This window comes from Canis lupus, chromosome 1 (genome assembly GCF_003254725.2).
Source record: "Canis lupus dingo isolate Sandy chromosome 1, ASM325472v2, whole genome shotgun sequence".
Lineage (NCBI taxonomy): Eukaryota > Metazoa > Chordata > Mammalia > Carnivora > Canidae > Canis > Canis lupus.
The window spans coordinates 94,122,053-94,138,901 of record NC_064243.1 but is presented as its reverse complement, the minus strand read 5'-3'; the positions used below and the strand labels follow the sequence as shown (position 1 = coordinate 94,138,901).

Below are 16,849 nucleotides of genomic sequence, written 5' to 3'. Positions count from 1 at the left end.
TGTAAGGTCTCAGCTGGAACTGTCCCATATTCTGAAAGATGGTGTCCAGTTACCAAGCAAGACTTGCACAGAAGTGTCTAAAAGCTACTCTGTGACTGATGAGTTCAAGAAAACGTGATTGGCTAGTGATGAAGTGTTTTTTCTTGATATTTGTTGGTAACTTTTAAAATGTTTTATTGAGGTAAAATATGCATAACACAAAACAGACCATTTTATTTATTTTTGAAGTACCTTTTCAGTGGCATTAAATACATTCACAGTGTTGTGGAACCATTTACCAGTGTTCATCTCCTGAACTTTCTTCATCTTCCTAAATTGAAATTCCATACCCATTAAACACTAACTTCCCAGTCTATCCTACCTCTAGCTTCTGGCAAACACCGTTCTACTCTGTCTTTACCAATTTGACTACTGTAGGCACATCATGTATGTGGAATCATGCAATATTTACCCCCCTTGTAACTGACTAATTTCACTTGGCAAAACGTCTTCAGTGTTCATCAGTGTGTGTAAGAATTTCCTTCATTTTTTTTAAAGCTGAATAATATCCCATTGTATGAATATATGAGATTTTGTTTATCCATTTATCTGTCAGTGAGCACTTGGATTGCATCCACCATTTGGATGTTGTGGATATTGCTGCTGTTAATATGGGTGTATGAATATTTCCTCCAGATCCCTGCTTTCAGTTCTTTTAAGTACATACCCAGAGGTAGACTTTCTGCATCATATAGTAATTCAACTTTTAGTTTATTGAGGAACTATTATACCATTTTCCATAGCACCTGCACCATTTTAAATTCCCACCAGCAGTGTGCGCACGGGGTTTTGATTTTCTTCACAATCTCCCTGATATCTGTTATTTTCTATTACATTGATAGTAGCCATACTCATCCTCATGATTAGTGATATTGAACATCTTTTTGTACTTACTGGCATTTGAATATCTTCTTTGAAGGACTGTGTATTGAAGTTTTTACTCATTTTTTAATCAGGTAGTTTATTTTGTTGTTGTTAAATTGTAGAAATTCTTTATATATTCAGGACTTTACTCTCTTGATGGATATATGGTTTCCCCATATTTTCCCCATTCTGTGGCTTGCCTGTCTATTCATTTTGTTGATAGAATCTTTCACCTATCTCAGTTTATCTATTTTTTTCTTACCTGTGCTTTCAGCATATTCAATAAATCATTGCCAAGTCTAATGTCATTAAGCATTTTCCCTATATTTTATTCAAATAGTTTTTATAGTTTTAGCTCTTGTGTGTAATCTTTGATCCATTAATTTTTCCAATATGGTATAAGGTAAGAATCCAACTTTAGTCTTCTGCATGTGGATATCCCATTTTCTCAACACTATTTGTTGAGAAGTCTGTCCTCTCCCTATTGAATTATCTTCATACCTTTGTCAAAAATCATTTCACCTTATACATGAGGGTTGATTTCTGGTCTCTCTATTGCATTGATCTGTATGCCTTTTTGCCATTACCACACTATTTTGATTATTGTGGCTTTGTAGTAACAAACACTAATTCTATACATTGCTTTAGGTACTGTGGATTTTAACAATATTAACACAGGGCACCTGGGTGGTACTGTCAGTTAAGGGTCCGACTCTTGGTTTCCACTTATGTCATGATCTCTGGGTCGTGAGATCAAGCCCCATTTTCAGCTCCATGCTCTGCATGGTGTCTGCTTGAGATTCTCTCTCCCTCTCTCTCTCTCTGCCCCTTCCATTCATGCTCTCTCTCTCTCTAAAATGAGTAAATAAATCTTTAAAAAAATAGTAATGCTTGTAATCCATGAACATAGAATCTTTTCTCATTTATTTATGTCAATTTCTTTCATCAAAGTCTAATAGTTTTCCTTGTACAGATGTTTCATCATCGAGGTTAAATTTCATCCTAAATAAATATTCAACAATAAATATTTATTGTTTTTGGTGCTATTGTAAATAGCTTATGTTCTTAATTCTCTTTCTGGTAGTTAATTGATATCTGTAGAAATACACCTGACACTTGCATATTGATTTTGTGTCCTGCAACTGTAAGAAATTGGTTTTTTTAAAGATTTTATTTATTTATTCATGAGAGACAGACAGAGGCAGAGCCGCAGGCAAAAGGAGAAGCAGCCTCCTTGCAGGGAGCCCGATGTGGGACTCAATCCCAGGTCTCTATCCCAGGACTCCAGGATCATGTCCTGAGCAAAGGCAAATGCTCAACTACTGACCCATCCAGGCATCCCTGTTTATTCGTTTTAACAGGTTTTTGGTGGACTTTTGATAGGGTTTTATATTTATATTTAAGATCACATCTGCAAACAGTTTTATTTCTTCATTTTGGATTTGGATGCCTTTTATTTCTTTTACCTGCCTTAATGTTTTGAGTAAGACTTCCAATACTGTGTTGAAGAGAAGTGGGCACTCTTGTCTTATACTTCATCATAGAGGAAAATCAGCTTCTCACCATCATGTATGATGTTAATTGTGAGCTTGCCAAATAGGCCTTTATTAAGTTGAGGTAATTTCCTTCTGTGTCTACTTTATTGAGTCCTTTATCATGAAAGGATATTGAATTTTGCCAAATGCTTTTTCTGGCTCTATTGAGATGATTATATGAGTTTTATCTTTCATTCTATTAATGTAGTGTATAACATTTATTGATTTGCATATGTTGAACCATCCTTGCATCCTAGGGATAAATTCCCCCTCGATCATGGTGTATGTTCCTTTTAATATGCCTTTGAATTCAGTTTGCAAGTATTTTGTTGAGGATTTTTACAGCTATGTTTATCATGGATATTGGCCTATAATTTTCTTTTTGATAGTGTCCTTATTTGGTTTTGGTATCAATGTAATGCTGACCTCATAAATTAAGTTTGGGAGTCTTCCCTTATCTTCAGTTTTTTGACAGAGTTTGAGAAGAGCGGGTATTATTTTTTCTTTAAATGTTTGATATAATGCACTGGTGAATCCATCTAGTCTTAAATTTTTCTTTGTTGGGAGGATTTTGATAATTGCTTCACTCTTACTCATTATTGCCCTATTGAGATTTTCTTTCTCAATTCGGTTTTGTTAGGTTATATAATTCTAGGAATTTACCCATTTCTTCTAGGTTATCTAGTTTGTTGGGTTTTAATTGCTAAGAGTTATCTCCTATGATTCTTTGTGTTTTGTAGTATTAGTTGTAATGTGTCCTCTTTCATTTACAATTTTATTTGTATGAGTCCTTGTTTTTTCTTGGTTAGTCTAGCTTGATATTTGTCAGCTTTATCTTTTCAAAAATAGCTCAGTTTTACTTATCTTTTTAAAATTGTTTTTCTAGTCTCTGATATATTTCTGCTCTAATTTTTATTATTTACTGCTGCTAGCCTTGGACTTAGTTTTTTCTTCTTTTTCTAGTTTTTTGACCTGTAAAGTTAGATTGTTAATTGTATATCTTTCTTTTTTTGTGAGTTAGGCTAAATAAAATAATTGTAAATTCTTCCTTAAAATAGTTTTTGCTGCAATGAATAGGTTTAAGTATACTGGGTTTTTTTTTCCAATTTATGTGTCCCCAGATACTTTTCTATTTTCTTTATTATTTCTTCTTTGACCCATTGTTTGCTCAAGAGTGTGTTCAAATCCCATATATTGGGGGAGTGTTTTTTTAAGATTTTATTTATTTATTTGAGATAGAGAGAAAGCATAGAAGGAGAGTGAGAGGAAGAAGCATACTCCCTGCTGAGTAGAGAGCCTGATGCAGGGCTTTATCCCAGGACCTTGAGATTGTGAACTGAGCTGACTGAGCCACCCAGGTGTCCCAAATTTCCATGTATTTGTGGATTTCTGGCATTCTTCCTATTATTTATTTCTAGTTCATACTATTGTGGTTGGGAAAGAGACATGTTATGAATTCAGTCTTCTTAAAGTTGTTAAGATTCATTTTGTGACCTAACATATTATCTATCCTGGAAAATGATGCATGTGTACTTGAGAAGAAGGTGTATTCTGCAGCGGTTGAATGGAATATTTCCCTGTACATGTCTCTTAGATCCATTTGCTCTGTAGTGTTATTCAAGTCCAGTATATCCCCATTTATTTTCTGCCCAGATGATCTATCCACTGATATTAGTGTAGTATAGAAGTACCCTATTCTTATTATATTGCTGTCTGTTTCTTCTTTCACTCTTGTTAATATTTGCTTTATATAACTAGGTGCTCCTATGTTAGGCACATATACACTTACAATTGTTATATCCTCTTAATGAGTTGACCCCTTTATCTTTATATAGTGGGTTTACTTCTAGCCACATGTCTCCTGCCAGGTCTCTGGTTTTACAGTTTCCTGCTGGATCCTGAAACTACAAAGGTACTTTTGTACTTTGGTGGCTGCTAAACTATTGCTAATGGGGAGTGATGGGCATAGAGGCCTCTTATTTTGCCATTTTACTGATGTGTCTCATCACCCAGGAATTCTTCTGGTAGTAAGTTTTGAAATAAGGTAGGATGAGACCAGTTTTGTTCTTTTTCAAGATCGTTCTGTCTTCAGGGTCTCAGGAGATGCCTATGAATTTTATAATAGGATTTTCTGTTTTTCTCTTTTTTTAAATTGTCTTTGGGATTTTGATCAGGACTACATTAAATCTGTCTGCTTTGGGTAGTTTTGACATCTTAACAATTTTCAGTCTTCCATTCTTTGAACACAGATGTTTTTATTTGTATTTGTACCTTAATTCAGCAATGTTTTATAGTTTTAAATGTACAAGTCTTTGACCTCTTTAGTTACATTTATTTCTTAGTGCTTTATCCTTCTAAATTCTACCATAAATTAATTTTTTATTTTTATTTTCTGATTTTTAATTACTAACATTTAGGAAGACAACTGATTTTTTATTATTGATTTTTGTATCCTACAACTTCTCTAAATTCATTTATTCTCATAGAGTGTGTGTGTGTGTGTGTGTGTGTGTGTGTGTGATCATAAGAGTTTTCTAGATTTAAGATCATGTCATCTGAACCGAGGTAATTTTGCTTCTTCCTTTCCAAATTGGCTGTTTTTTATTGCCCAATTGCTCTTGCTAGGGCTTCGAATATTGTGTTGAGTAATAGTTGCATAAGCAACTACCCTTGTCTTATTCCTGATCTTGTAGGAAAATTTTTCAGTCCATGTCTAATACAATGTTAGCTGTGGATATTTCATAGATAGCTTTTATTATTTTGAGGTTTTTCTTCCTAGATGTTGTTGTTTTTTTTCTTGGCAGGAGTATTGAATTTTGTCAAATGTTTTTTCTTCACCAAGTTAGATGATCATATTCTTTTATTATGTTAATGTGTTATATTGATTAATTTTCATATGTTGAATTATCCTTGTATTACAGGAATCAATTACTCTTGGTCAGTGTATAATCCTTTTAATATGCCATTGAATTCTGTTGGCTAGTGTTTTGTTGAGTAGTTTCACGTCAATATTCCTGAGTGATATGGTGTATAGATTTTCTTGTAATGTCTTTTCCTATGTTTTGTATCAGAGTAATGCTGGCCTAATAGGAAAACTTCAGATTTTCCATCTTCACTTCTTTGGAAAAGATTGAGAAAAATTGATGTCAAGTCTTCTTCAAATGATAGAATTGATAGAATTTATTAATGAATTCATCTGGTCCTAGGATTTTCTTTTTTGAGTGGTTTTTGATTACTGATTTCATACACTTACTAGTATTAGGACAATTAAGATTTTCTGTTTATTGGGGTGCCTGGGTAGCTCAGTGATTAAGTATCTGCCCTCAGCTCAGTTCATGATCCTGGAGTCCCAGGATTGAGTCCCACATCGGGCTCCCTGCATGGAGCCTGCTTCTTCTGCCTGTGTCTCTGCCTCTCTCTCTCTCTCTCTCTCTCTGTCTGTCTCTCATGAATAAATAAATAAAATCCTTTAAAAATTTTTTCTGTTTCTCCTTGTTTTAGTCTTGGTAGGTTATATATTTCTGAGAATTTATTAATTTTATCTAAGTTATCCAATTTGTTGGCATATGATTGTTCATAGTGCTTTCTTGTAATCTTTTTTATTTTTGTAAATTATTAGTAGTTTTCCATCTTCTATTTCCGATTTTAGTTATTTGAGTTTTTTCTTTTTTTCTTAATAGCCTAACTAAAGAAAGATTATCAATTTTCTGGACCTTTGCAAAGAGCAAACTTTTGATCTTGTTTTTTTCTATTGTTTTTCTAAAATCTGTTTTGTTTATCTTGATGCTAATTCTTATTGTTTTGTACCTTTTAGGCTTGAATTTTTTTTTCTTATTAAAGTTTAAGGTTACATTTTCGATCTGAGATCTTCTTTTTTAAATGTGTTTACAACTGTAGATTTCTCTCAGCATGTGATATTTCTGCCAAGAATTCTCTTGATAATCTTGCTGAGAATCCCTTGCATTTGATGAGTTACTTTTTATTTGCTACTTTCAAGATTAGCTCTGTGCTTTGGCTTTCAACAGTTTGATTATAATGTGGCTCAGTGTGAAATAAAGTATCTTAATTGTATATAACATCACTGTCTATGTAAAAAACTCTAGAGAAGCTGCAAAAATATTCTTAGGATTAACAAATTAATTTGGCAGAGTTACAGCACATAAATTCAATATCCAAACATCACCACTTTTCTATATACTGAATTCAACAGCCAATTGAAATTTGAAATTTAAGAAAAATAATACCATTTATAATAGCACCAATAAATGAAATACTTAGGTGTAAGTGTAGTAAAATATATGGAAGTCTGTTTGCAGAAAACTACAAAATGCTGTTGAAAAAAATCAAAGATCTAATTAAGTGGAGAGTTATACTGTGCCTCAGTATATGAAAAACGTGACTGTGAAATTTTGAAAACTTCATGAATTGAAAAACTTGACTGTTCTGATTTGATCTATGGGTTGAGCACAATCCTGGTCAACAGAAATATCTTTTGTAGGCATAGACAAGCTGATTTTAAATGTATGTGGAAAGAAAAAAAAAAACTAAAATATCCAAAACAATTCTGAGAAAGAAGTTAGAGGACTCAATATTAGCCTATTTTAAGACTGACCATAAAGCTACAGTAATCCATACTGTGGCATTGCCAACGGACATATAGAGGCATAAATCAGTGGTGTAGTGAGCCCAGAAATAGATCAACACAAAGATGTTCAACTGATTTTCCATTAAGGTGAAGCACAATTCAATGGAGATAAGATGGTCTTCTCAGCAAATCATGTATTATTTAATTGGATGTCTGTGTGCAAAAAAAAAAAAAAAAAAAAAGAAAGAAGAATCTAAACACATTTCCTCTTACCTTTCACAAAATTAATCTAATAAAAATTGATCATAGACTTAAAAGCAAAATACATAAGGAGAAGAAAACAGGAGAAAATATATCATCTGAACTTTAGTGATAAGTTTTTAGTTAAACAGCAAAAGCACAGTCTATGAAAAAAATTGAATTCAGTCTTACTAAAATTAATTCAGTTTTGTGTTCAACTAATGTACGTTGTATTAATTTTCTTATGTGGAACTACCCTTTCAATCCAAGGACAAACCTTGCCTTGGTCATAGTATATAATTCTTTTATTTTTTTAAAAGATTTTATTTATTTATTCATGAGAGACAGAGGGAGGCAGAGTCATAGGCAGAGGGAGAAGCAGGCTCCCTGCAGGGAGCCCAATGTGGGACTCAATCCCGGAGCTCCAGGATCACGCCCTGAGCCAAAGGCAGATGCTCAACTGCTAAACCACCCAGGCGTCCCTATAATTCTTTTGTATGTTTGTATATTCTGTTTGCTAGTATTTTTTGAGGGTTTTTGCTTGTAAAATAATAAAGAAAATTAGTCTTAGTGTTCTTGTGGTGTCCTAATGGTTTTGATATCCAAGTAATATTGGACTTAGGAAATGAGTTAGAAAATGTTTTTTCTTCTCTTGTTTGGAATACTTTGTGAAGGGTTCATGTTATTTCTTCCTAATGCATTTGGTAGAATTTACGAGTGAAGCCATGTGGTCCTGAGCTTTTCTTTGTATAAAGTTTTGCTTTTGTTTTGTTTTGTTTTGTTTTGTTTCATTACTGCCTTAGTCTCTTTTCTTTTTATAGATTTTAGATAACCTATTTTCTCTTGAGTCTGTTTTGGTAGTTTGTGTCTTTTCTAGAATTTTTTCTATTTCTTTCGAATTATCTAATTTGTCCGTATAGAGTTGGTTATAGTTTTCCCTTAGCATTCTCTTTCTGCATCTTGGTCATGATATCCCTCCCTCCATGCTTGATTTTTTAATAATTTGCTCTTTCTTTTTTATGTGTTAAACTTAGGTAGATGCCTGTCAATTTTGCTTATCATTTCAAAGAACCAGCTGTTGCAATTATTGATTTTATGTATTGTATTTTTATTCTCTAATTTATTAATTTCCACTTTAATCTTTATCATTTCCTTACTGCTTTGGATTTAGTTACTCTTCTGTTTCAAGTTTCTTAAGGTAGAACAGTACATTGATTTGAGATCTTACTACTTTTTTTTTTTTTTTGAGATTTTACTACTTTTTAAATGTAGGTGTTTACAGCAATACATTTCCCACTGAGCAGTGCTTTTACTGTATCCCACTTTTTTTTTTTTTAATTCTATTTAGTTAATATATAGTGTAATATTAGTTTCAGGAGTAGAATTTAGTGATTCTAACTACTTATATACACACTTACGACACTTAGTGCTCTTCACAACAAGTGCCCTCCTAGGTTGATTTGGTATGTTAAATTATGTGGGAAGCACTGTCGCATAGGAAGTGATGATGAATCTTTTTAGGTTACATATGTATGGATATATATTACCAACATTAAGTATTCCAGAAATTTTTTGGAGTTTCTGGAAATTTTCCAACTTAACCACGAGCATGTTGAAGTCTTTGGCCATTTACAGACCATTATTGTTTTACTTGGATATTTCTGCAAAAGTGAGATTCACTGAAAAGACCCTACCAAGTGCTCTTGCTGACTGGCACCACTGTCAAATTACAAGGTGTTGATACCTGGATGCATATTTCATAAGTGAAGAAGGTTCTACTGACATCTGGTCCTGTGTAAATGCAGTAACTATTCCTTGGAGAGAAGGAATCAACAACCAGCAGGTTCCCAAAAGCAAATCCACAAATCACAATTCAGACATCTAATTCCTAAAAAAATATGTATTTGCCTATCTATCTGAATTTGGAAAGGAAATGTGAAATTTTACGTTCCTCTTCACCAGGCATCACAGATAGAGATCTGGGAAAGCTCATTTTGGTAGGAAGTCTCACACTTTGCAGTCTTCTGCTGGTATGTAGAATCCCATCTATAGGCTCAGGAGTGATTAGGGTATCCCACCAGGTCTCATCCTGGCCAACAGAAACTGTAGAGGAAGAAAGAATTTTCCCTCTACTCTTTAGGGTGAGTGCTCAGCTCACACCTCTTATTCTGTAGGGCACCTTGTAAATGGGTAAACAAATCTGGTTTCAAAGTTCTCCACTGTGGTTACTGTAATTCAAGATTGTCTTTAGTTAGGTTAACCTACTTGTTCAGTCTTAATATAATATGGTATACATCTGAGGCCTCACACTGGACCCAGCCTGCTTATGTTGGACCCAGTCTGACCCCAGACCCAGTCCAGGTGCACCTGGGTGGCTCAGTTGGTTAAGCTTGATTTCAGCTAAGGTCATGATCTCAGAGTCATGAAATTGAGCCCTGCATCGGGCTCCATACTGGGTGTAGAGACTGCGTAAGATTCTCCCTCTCTATCCCACCCCCATGCCCCCTGCCACTACTGCTTGCCTGTGCTTACTCTAAATAAATAAATAAATAACCAAGCAAGCCCCAGTCCAGGAAAATAAATGCACAAAGTCTGAAAGCTCATAATGCAAAAGCTGTACAGCTAGAATCTAAGATAGATTCACTTACAACCTCCAGAGGCGTCAAGGAAACAGTGAGCTCAAGGGGCTCAGTGATTTACCTGCTTGCTTGTTGCTCATTAGGACCATCAGGGGTCTCCTTCAGTTCCCTATTCTGACACTAGAACTTTTAAAGGATAAACTGAGGCATATCAAAAAATTTTGTAGTTTATTTGACCAAAACTTGTTTGAATTAGGCAGCATCCATTTAGCAGATAGAAAGGAGTTCTGAGGAACTATACCAAATGAATAGTCTGCAGGGAGTAAGAATAAGAAAGTTCTACAAAGGCAAAAAAGTAGGTTGGTTATTACAAAGTTACTTTCCTTTAGAGGATGACAGGCGTCTATCAGGCAGATAGTGCTGACCTGGTGATACTGATTGGCTGGTTTACCAGTCCATTTGAAAGGCTCCTGGGTGGCTTAGTCAGTTAAGTATACAACTTTTGATTTCGGCTCAGGTCATGAATCTCAGGGTTCTGGGATTGAGCCCTGTATCAGGCTTTACACTCAGCAGGGGGTCTACTTGAGGATTTCTCCCCTCCCTCTGCCTCTGCCCTGGCTCATGTGCATCCACGTGCACACATGCTCTTTTGCTCTCTCTAAAATAAATAATCTTTAAACAAAAAAGATTCTATTTCAGGGAGGGGTGCCGGGGTGGCTCAGTCCGTTATAGGTCTGACGCGATTTTGGCTCGGTCACAATCTCAGGGTTGTGAGATCAAGCCCTCCACACTGGGTGTAGAGTCTGCTTAAGATTCTATCTCTCCCTCGCCCTCACCCTCTCCTCCCACCCCTGCACACACTCTCAAAAAAAAAAAATCCATTTTGAGGAGACCCAAAACTAATTAAGTTGTCTGTTAAACTGTTTTAAACACCAAAACTGTTTTGGTGACATGGGGCTTAGCATAAGCAACTCCATTTTGGCCCTATTATCTTGTTTTTAATGTCCCTTTTCTGCACTTACAGAATGTTCTAGTACAGAGCCCTTCTGTGACATGAGAATTTCAGGAGAACCAGAATTTATGCAATTCAGAAAAAGAACTAAATTTTAAATATATCCCATTTTCCTGAAGCACCTTAAAGTCTTCAAGAAAGGTAAAAAGGAAATAATGTGGCAGGTATCAGGGAGAAGTCTCCTGCTGCTTCTCTGTTTAGGAGAGTCCAGCCCCCAGACTTGGGTCTAGCCACTATGACATTGAAAGAGGTATGTGTTGACATCCTGAAACCAATACTTCTGGTGCCTTTCTTTTAGTGAGAATGCATATGCAGAATGCCAGTTGGGCGTTCACAGTGATCTCACAACCCAGCAGCTTTAGAGTCTCTGTCTCTTTCCCTCTCTGTTCTCTTCTGCTTTCCTCAAACTCCCTTCTTCTCTGCTACTTCACTGCTATCGACTATTTGTGTCCCTCCCAAAATTCTTATGTTGAAGTGCTAACCCCTAGAATGATAGTGTTAGGAGGTGGGATCTTTAGTATGTGATTAGTTCATTTGGGAGGAGCCTTCATAATTGGGAGTAGTGTTCTTAAAAAAAAAAAAAAAAAAGACTTCACAGGCTCCCTAGCCCCTTCTGCCAAATGAGATTACAGTGAGAAGATGGCCATCAACAAGAACGAAGACCCTCACCAGACGAGAACCACGATCTTGGATATCCCAGCCTTCAGAATAGTGAAAAAATAAGCATCTCTTGTTTATATGCCACCCAATCTAAGGTATTTTGGTACAGTAGCCCAAAAAGACTAAGACACTCACCTGCTCCCTCTTACCTTTTTTGATGTGTACCTTTTCATTAATTCCTATAGCCTCTCTTCCCCCTGAAGGAGTTAGTGGAAAGTAGGAACTGTCAGAATGGAGACAAAGTGACTTAGTACCTTCTGTGTTTCTGCACCAGGATTTTTGGTTACATTATTCCCCAAACAACCCTGAGAAGTGGATGTTACTATCTCCATTTTACAGAGGAAAAAACTGTGGTTCAGAGAGCAGTACCTGATCTGACCAAAGACACCTCTTTAGGAAGAGAAGTCATGTACACTCAGGTACCCCTGCCTCTGCCCACACTGGTGGTGTGGCCTGGAGTTATCAGTGCTTGCTCTCCTGCATGTTTCACCTTGCAGGGGCTTGCCCAGCCTCTCAGTGGTCTACCTCATTAATTAATTAATTAATTAATTAATTAATTAAAAGAACATCTCCATAATTGCTGTAACTCTATAATACTGTGCAGGAGGCTAGCCATACAGACATGTGCATGATGGGATGGAGTGACAGATCAGGCAAGGCATAGGATGATGGGTCCCAACTAAGACAACTCACAGGACAGGAAGCAGTGTGCAGTATATGGCAGAGGAGAAAAGGGCTATAATTAAGTACAAGGGGAGGTCTGGCCGCACTGTCTTTTTCCACTCAGATCCAGTTCCCATGCTTCTGTACTTTTTTTTTAAGATTTTATTTATTCATTCATGAGAGACACAGAGAGAGAGAGAGAGAGAGGCAGAGACACAGGCAGAGGGAGAAGCAGGCTGTATGCAGGGAGCCCGACATGGGACTCTATCCCGGAACTCCAGGATCACACCCTGAGCCAAAAGCAGGAGCTAAACTGCTGAGCCACCCAGGGATCCCCCTGTCCTTTAATGTCACCTGAGACATTTGTTTCTACCAGAGTTTTTGCCTACTGCCCAAGGCAAGGAACAAGAATAAATGGCACTTTCTTCATCTGTCTCATACTTCCCTCTTTCCTCCCCAAAGATGCTGTGGAGGCATCCTGTATCCCAGCTCATGGCCTCTCCATTAGCTGACTTTCTATCTCCTAGATGGCACAGCTGGAGTTGATGGTGTCTGTAGGCAGAAAATGTATGGACTCCGTTGGCAGTGATTAATTTTCTGTGTGGGCTTCTTAATTTTAATTCGTTTGAGATTTAGTTTATTTATTTGGTCATTTGTTTGTAGCTTTTCCTAAACTCTGCCCTTAGAAGGCAAAAGAACAGAGAAATAGAAATTCGAAGAAAGAGCCAAACAGAAATGCTAGATGTCAAAAACACTATAACAGAAATAAAGAAAAGACTACCTAAGGGAGTCTACTACTAACAAAGACTACTAGTAACTGGACAGGATTGAGGAAAGAATCGTTGAGCTTCAGGATATTTTAATAAAAGTTCTAAAACTGAAAAGCTAAGAGAAAAAAAGACAGTATCTAAGAATGTAGGATAATTGCAGAAAGGGTAACATACAGTTAATGGAAATGTCAGAAGGAGAAGAAAAAGAGATTAACTGAAGCAATTTTTGAAATACAAATGGCTGAGAATTTCCCTGTACTCTTGCCAAACACTTGTCAAACCACTGATCCAGGAAACTCAGAGAAAAAGCAAGATAAGATAAATCCCCAAACTACACCTAAGACATGTCATTTTCAAACCATAGAAAGCCAGAAACAAAAAAAGTCCTGAAAAAATTGTTTTAAACCACTTTACCTGTAGTGAAGCAAAGATAAAAATTATATCCAACTTCTCGGAAACCATGCCAGCAAGAAAGAGAGGGGGTGAAGTATTTAGTGTGATAGAAAAAAAGCCTCACCAACCTAGAATTTACATACCCTGTGGAATTATCCTTCAAAAGTGAAGAAGAAATACTTTCTCGGACAAAAATACACAAACACACACTGTATATATACATATATATACACATATATATGTGTGTATATATATGTGTGTGTATATATATATTTAAATATATTTTTTCTTATTATAATGTATTTGTAGTACCCATGGAGCAGTATTGTGTTACTTGAAAGTAGATTCAGGTTAGTTTTAAATGTGTATTGCAAAGTTTTATTAAGAAATGTAAAAAAAAGCAAATAAATGTTATTATGCTAAGGAGAGAAATTAGAATCCTATAAAATGCCCAGTTAAAACCACAAGAAGCAGAAAAGAGTGGAAGACAAAAATAGAAACAAAGAATAAAAGCAACAAATAGAAAACTGTAATAAGGGACGCCTGAGTGGCTCAGTGGTTTAGCACCGCCTTCAGCTCAGGGCGTGATCCTGGAGACCTGGGATCGAGTCCCACATCGGGTTCCCTGCATGCAGCCTGCTTCTCCCTCTGCCTGTGTCTCTGCCTCTCTCTCTCTCTCTCTCTGTGTCTCTCATGAATGAATAAATAAAATATTTAAAAAAAACTGTAATAAATTCAGATATTAATCCAACTATATCAGTACTGATGTTGAACATCAATGACCTGAATTCAGTAATCAAAAAACATTGTCAGGATAGGTTTAAAAAAAATGACCTAACTGCGTATTGTCTACAAGAAACCTACTTTTAAAATAAAGATGCATAGGGACACCAGGGTAGCTCAATGGTTGAGCGTCTGCCTTTGGTTCAGGTCATGATCCCAGGGTCCTGGGATCAAGTCCTACATCGAGCTCCTGAAGGGAGCCTGCTTCTCCCTCTGCCTGTGTCTCTGCCTCTTTCTCTCTGTGTCTTATAAATGGATATATAAAGTCTTTAAAAATAAAATAAAGACACATGTAGATTAAAAGTAAGTGATGGAGAGACAGATCTTATGCTAACACTAACCAAAAGAAAACAAGAGTAGCTATATTAATTTCAAACAGAATAAACTTCTGAACAAGGAAACGTATCAGGGGTAAAGGGGACCATTACATAATAATATAAAGGGTCAGTTGTTAGAGAGGATGTAACAGTTTTTAATGTGTATGAACCTAAATACAGAATGTCAGAATATGTGAGGGAAAAACTGACAGAACCGCAAGAAGAAATAAATCAATCTACTCACTATTGACTTGGGGACTTCAGCACTTGTCACAGAAATGGGCAGATCCAATGTGGAGAAAATCACTGAAGATTTGCTTGACATCAACAGCACCTTCAATAGACTAATTCATCCAACAGCAGCATGTTACACATTTGTCTCAGATTCACATGAAACTATTTAATAGTCCACATTCAACCACAAAACACACAATTTTAAAAGGATATTGTGCAATATCTGCCCTCAAACCACATGGATTAAACTAGAAATCAATAATCAGAAGATGGTTGGATATTCCCCAAAACACTTGGAGATTAAAGTGTACTTCTAAATGAGACATGGGGCAAGAAAGAAATCTTGAGGAAAATTTTAGAAATATTTTCAACTAAATGAAAATGAAAACTAATCAAAATTAATGGAACATAGTGCAAGCAGTGTTTAGAGGATAATTTATATCAGTAACTGCATATGTTGAAAAAGATCTAATATCAATCATTTAAACTGCCCCTTAGGAAACTAGAAAAAGAGCCCATTAAGTTCAAAGTAAGCAGAAGAAAATAAATAATGAAAATTAGAGCATATATAAATAACATTGAAAACAAGAAATCAAAAGAGAGAAAACAAATGACATTAAAAAGCTTGTTTTTGGGCCCTGGAGTGGGGGCTATGGTGGTGCGTGGGGAGCTGGCACGATGGATATGGTGGCTGCAAGGCTGACGAGAAACAACTACTAAAGTTCCTGTCGAAGTAAAGTAGAATTTCATAAGAACATGATGGAGAAGAGAAAACCTATGGTGGCTGTGAAGGCCCTGATGCCATGTATGTCAAATTGATATCTTCGGATGGTCATGAATTTATTGTAAAAAGAGAACATGCACTAACATCCGGAACAATAAAAGCCATGTTGAGTGGCCCAGGTCAGTTGGCTGAGAATGAAACTAATGAAGTCAATTTTAGAGAGATCCCTTCACATGTGCTATCAAAAGTATGCATGTATTTTACCTACAAGGTTCACTACACTAACAGCTCCACAGAGATTCCTGAATTCCCAATTGCACCTGAAATTGCACTGGAACTGCTGATGGCTGTGAACTTCCTAGATTGTTAAATAAAATAAATTATAATAAACTGTTAACTTTTTTCAGTATTTAAAAAAAAAGCTTGTTTTTTTAAAAGATAATAAAATTGATAAACTTCTAGCTGGTCTAAGAAAAAGGAGAACACACAACTTACTGGCAACAGAAGTTAACAAGAGGATGTCACTTTAGAATCCGTAGACATTGAAAGGGTTATCAAGGCATACTATACCCACAAATTTGATAGCCTGGATTAAATAGACCAACTCCTTGAAAGACACTATCTGTCAAAATTTACACAAGAAAGAGACAATATAAATAGGCCATAGCCACTACAGAAATTGAATTAATAATTAATTTTCCAAAACAAAAAGCACCAGATTTTAGGATATAAGGTAAAAATACGAAAGTAAATCCCTTTCTTATAAAACAGCAATGAGGGGAACCCTGGGTGGCGCAGCGGTTTGGCGCCTGCCTTTGGCCCAGGGCGCGATCCTGGAGACCCAGGATCGAATCCCACATCGGGCTCCCGGTGCATGGAGCCTGCTTCTCCCTCTGCCTGTGTCTCTGCCTCTCTCTCTCTCTCTCTCTCTGTATGACTATCATAAATAAAAAAAAAAAAAAAACAGCAATGAGCTAGTGGAATTTGAAATTAAACACAATACCACTCACATTAGTACCCAAAAAATAAAATGCTTAGGTATAAATCTAACAAGATATATACAAGACTATATGAAGACAACTACAAAACTCTGATTAAAGATATTAAACTAAATAAATGAAGAATTTCAGGTTCATGGATAGGAACACTCAATATGGTTAAGATTTCACTGTTCCGCAAATTGATCTATAGATTTAATGCAATTCTAATAAAAATTCCAGAAATTCTTTTTTTGTGGCTATCAACTAACTGATGCTAAAGTTTACTTAGAGGAACAAAGACCCTGAATAGCCAACACAATATTGAGAGAGAACAAAGAGAGCTGACACTACCCAACTTCAGAAACTAAATGTAAAGAGATAGTAATCACGTGGCACCTGGGTGGCTCAGTGGTTGAGCATCAATCAGCCTTTTGCTCAGGTTGTGATCCCAGGGTCATAAGATTGAGTCCT

At 36.0% G+C, this 16,849-nt stretch overlaps 2 protein-coding genes across 2 annotated transcripts in view; both read left to right on the top strand.

The window, feature by feature from the left end:
- LOC118350864 (translation initiation factor IF-2-like) overlaps positions 1 to 16,849 on the top strand; it is a 160,117-nt gene that overhangs the window by 65,241 nt on the left and 78,027 nt on the right. The gene's annotated exons all lie outside the window — the stretch shown is intronic.
- On the top strand, positions 15,393 to 15,795 carry LOC112644828 (elongin-C-like). Its single transcript, XM_049092971.1, has one exon. It carries the CDS (start codon positions 15,478 to 15,480, stop codon positions 15,766 to 15,768), a length of 291 nt encoding a protein of 96 aa, XP_048948928.1. The 5' UTR covers positions 15,393 to 15,477; the 3' UTR covers positions 15,769 to 15,795.

What these genes read in the sequence shown, in the direction of transcription:
- LOC112644828 (XM_049092971.1), top strand. Translation starts at nt 15,478, where the DNA reads ATGTATGTCAAATTGATATCTTCGGATGGTCATGAATTTATTGTAAAA.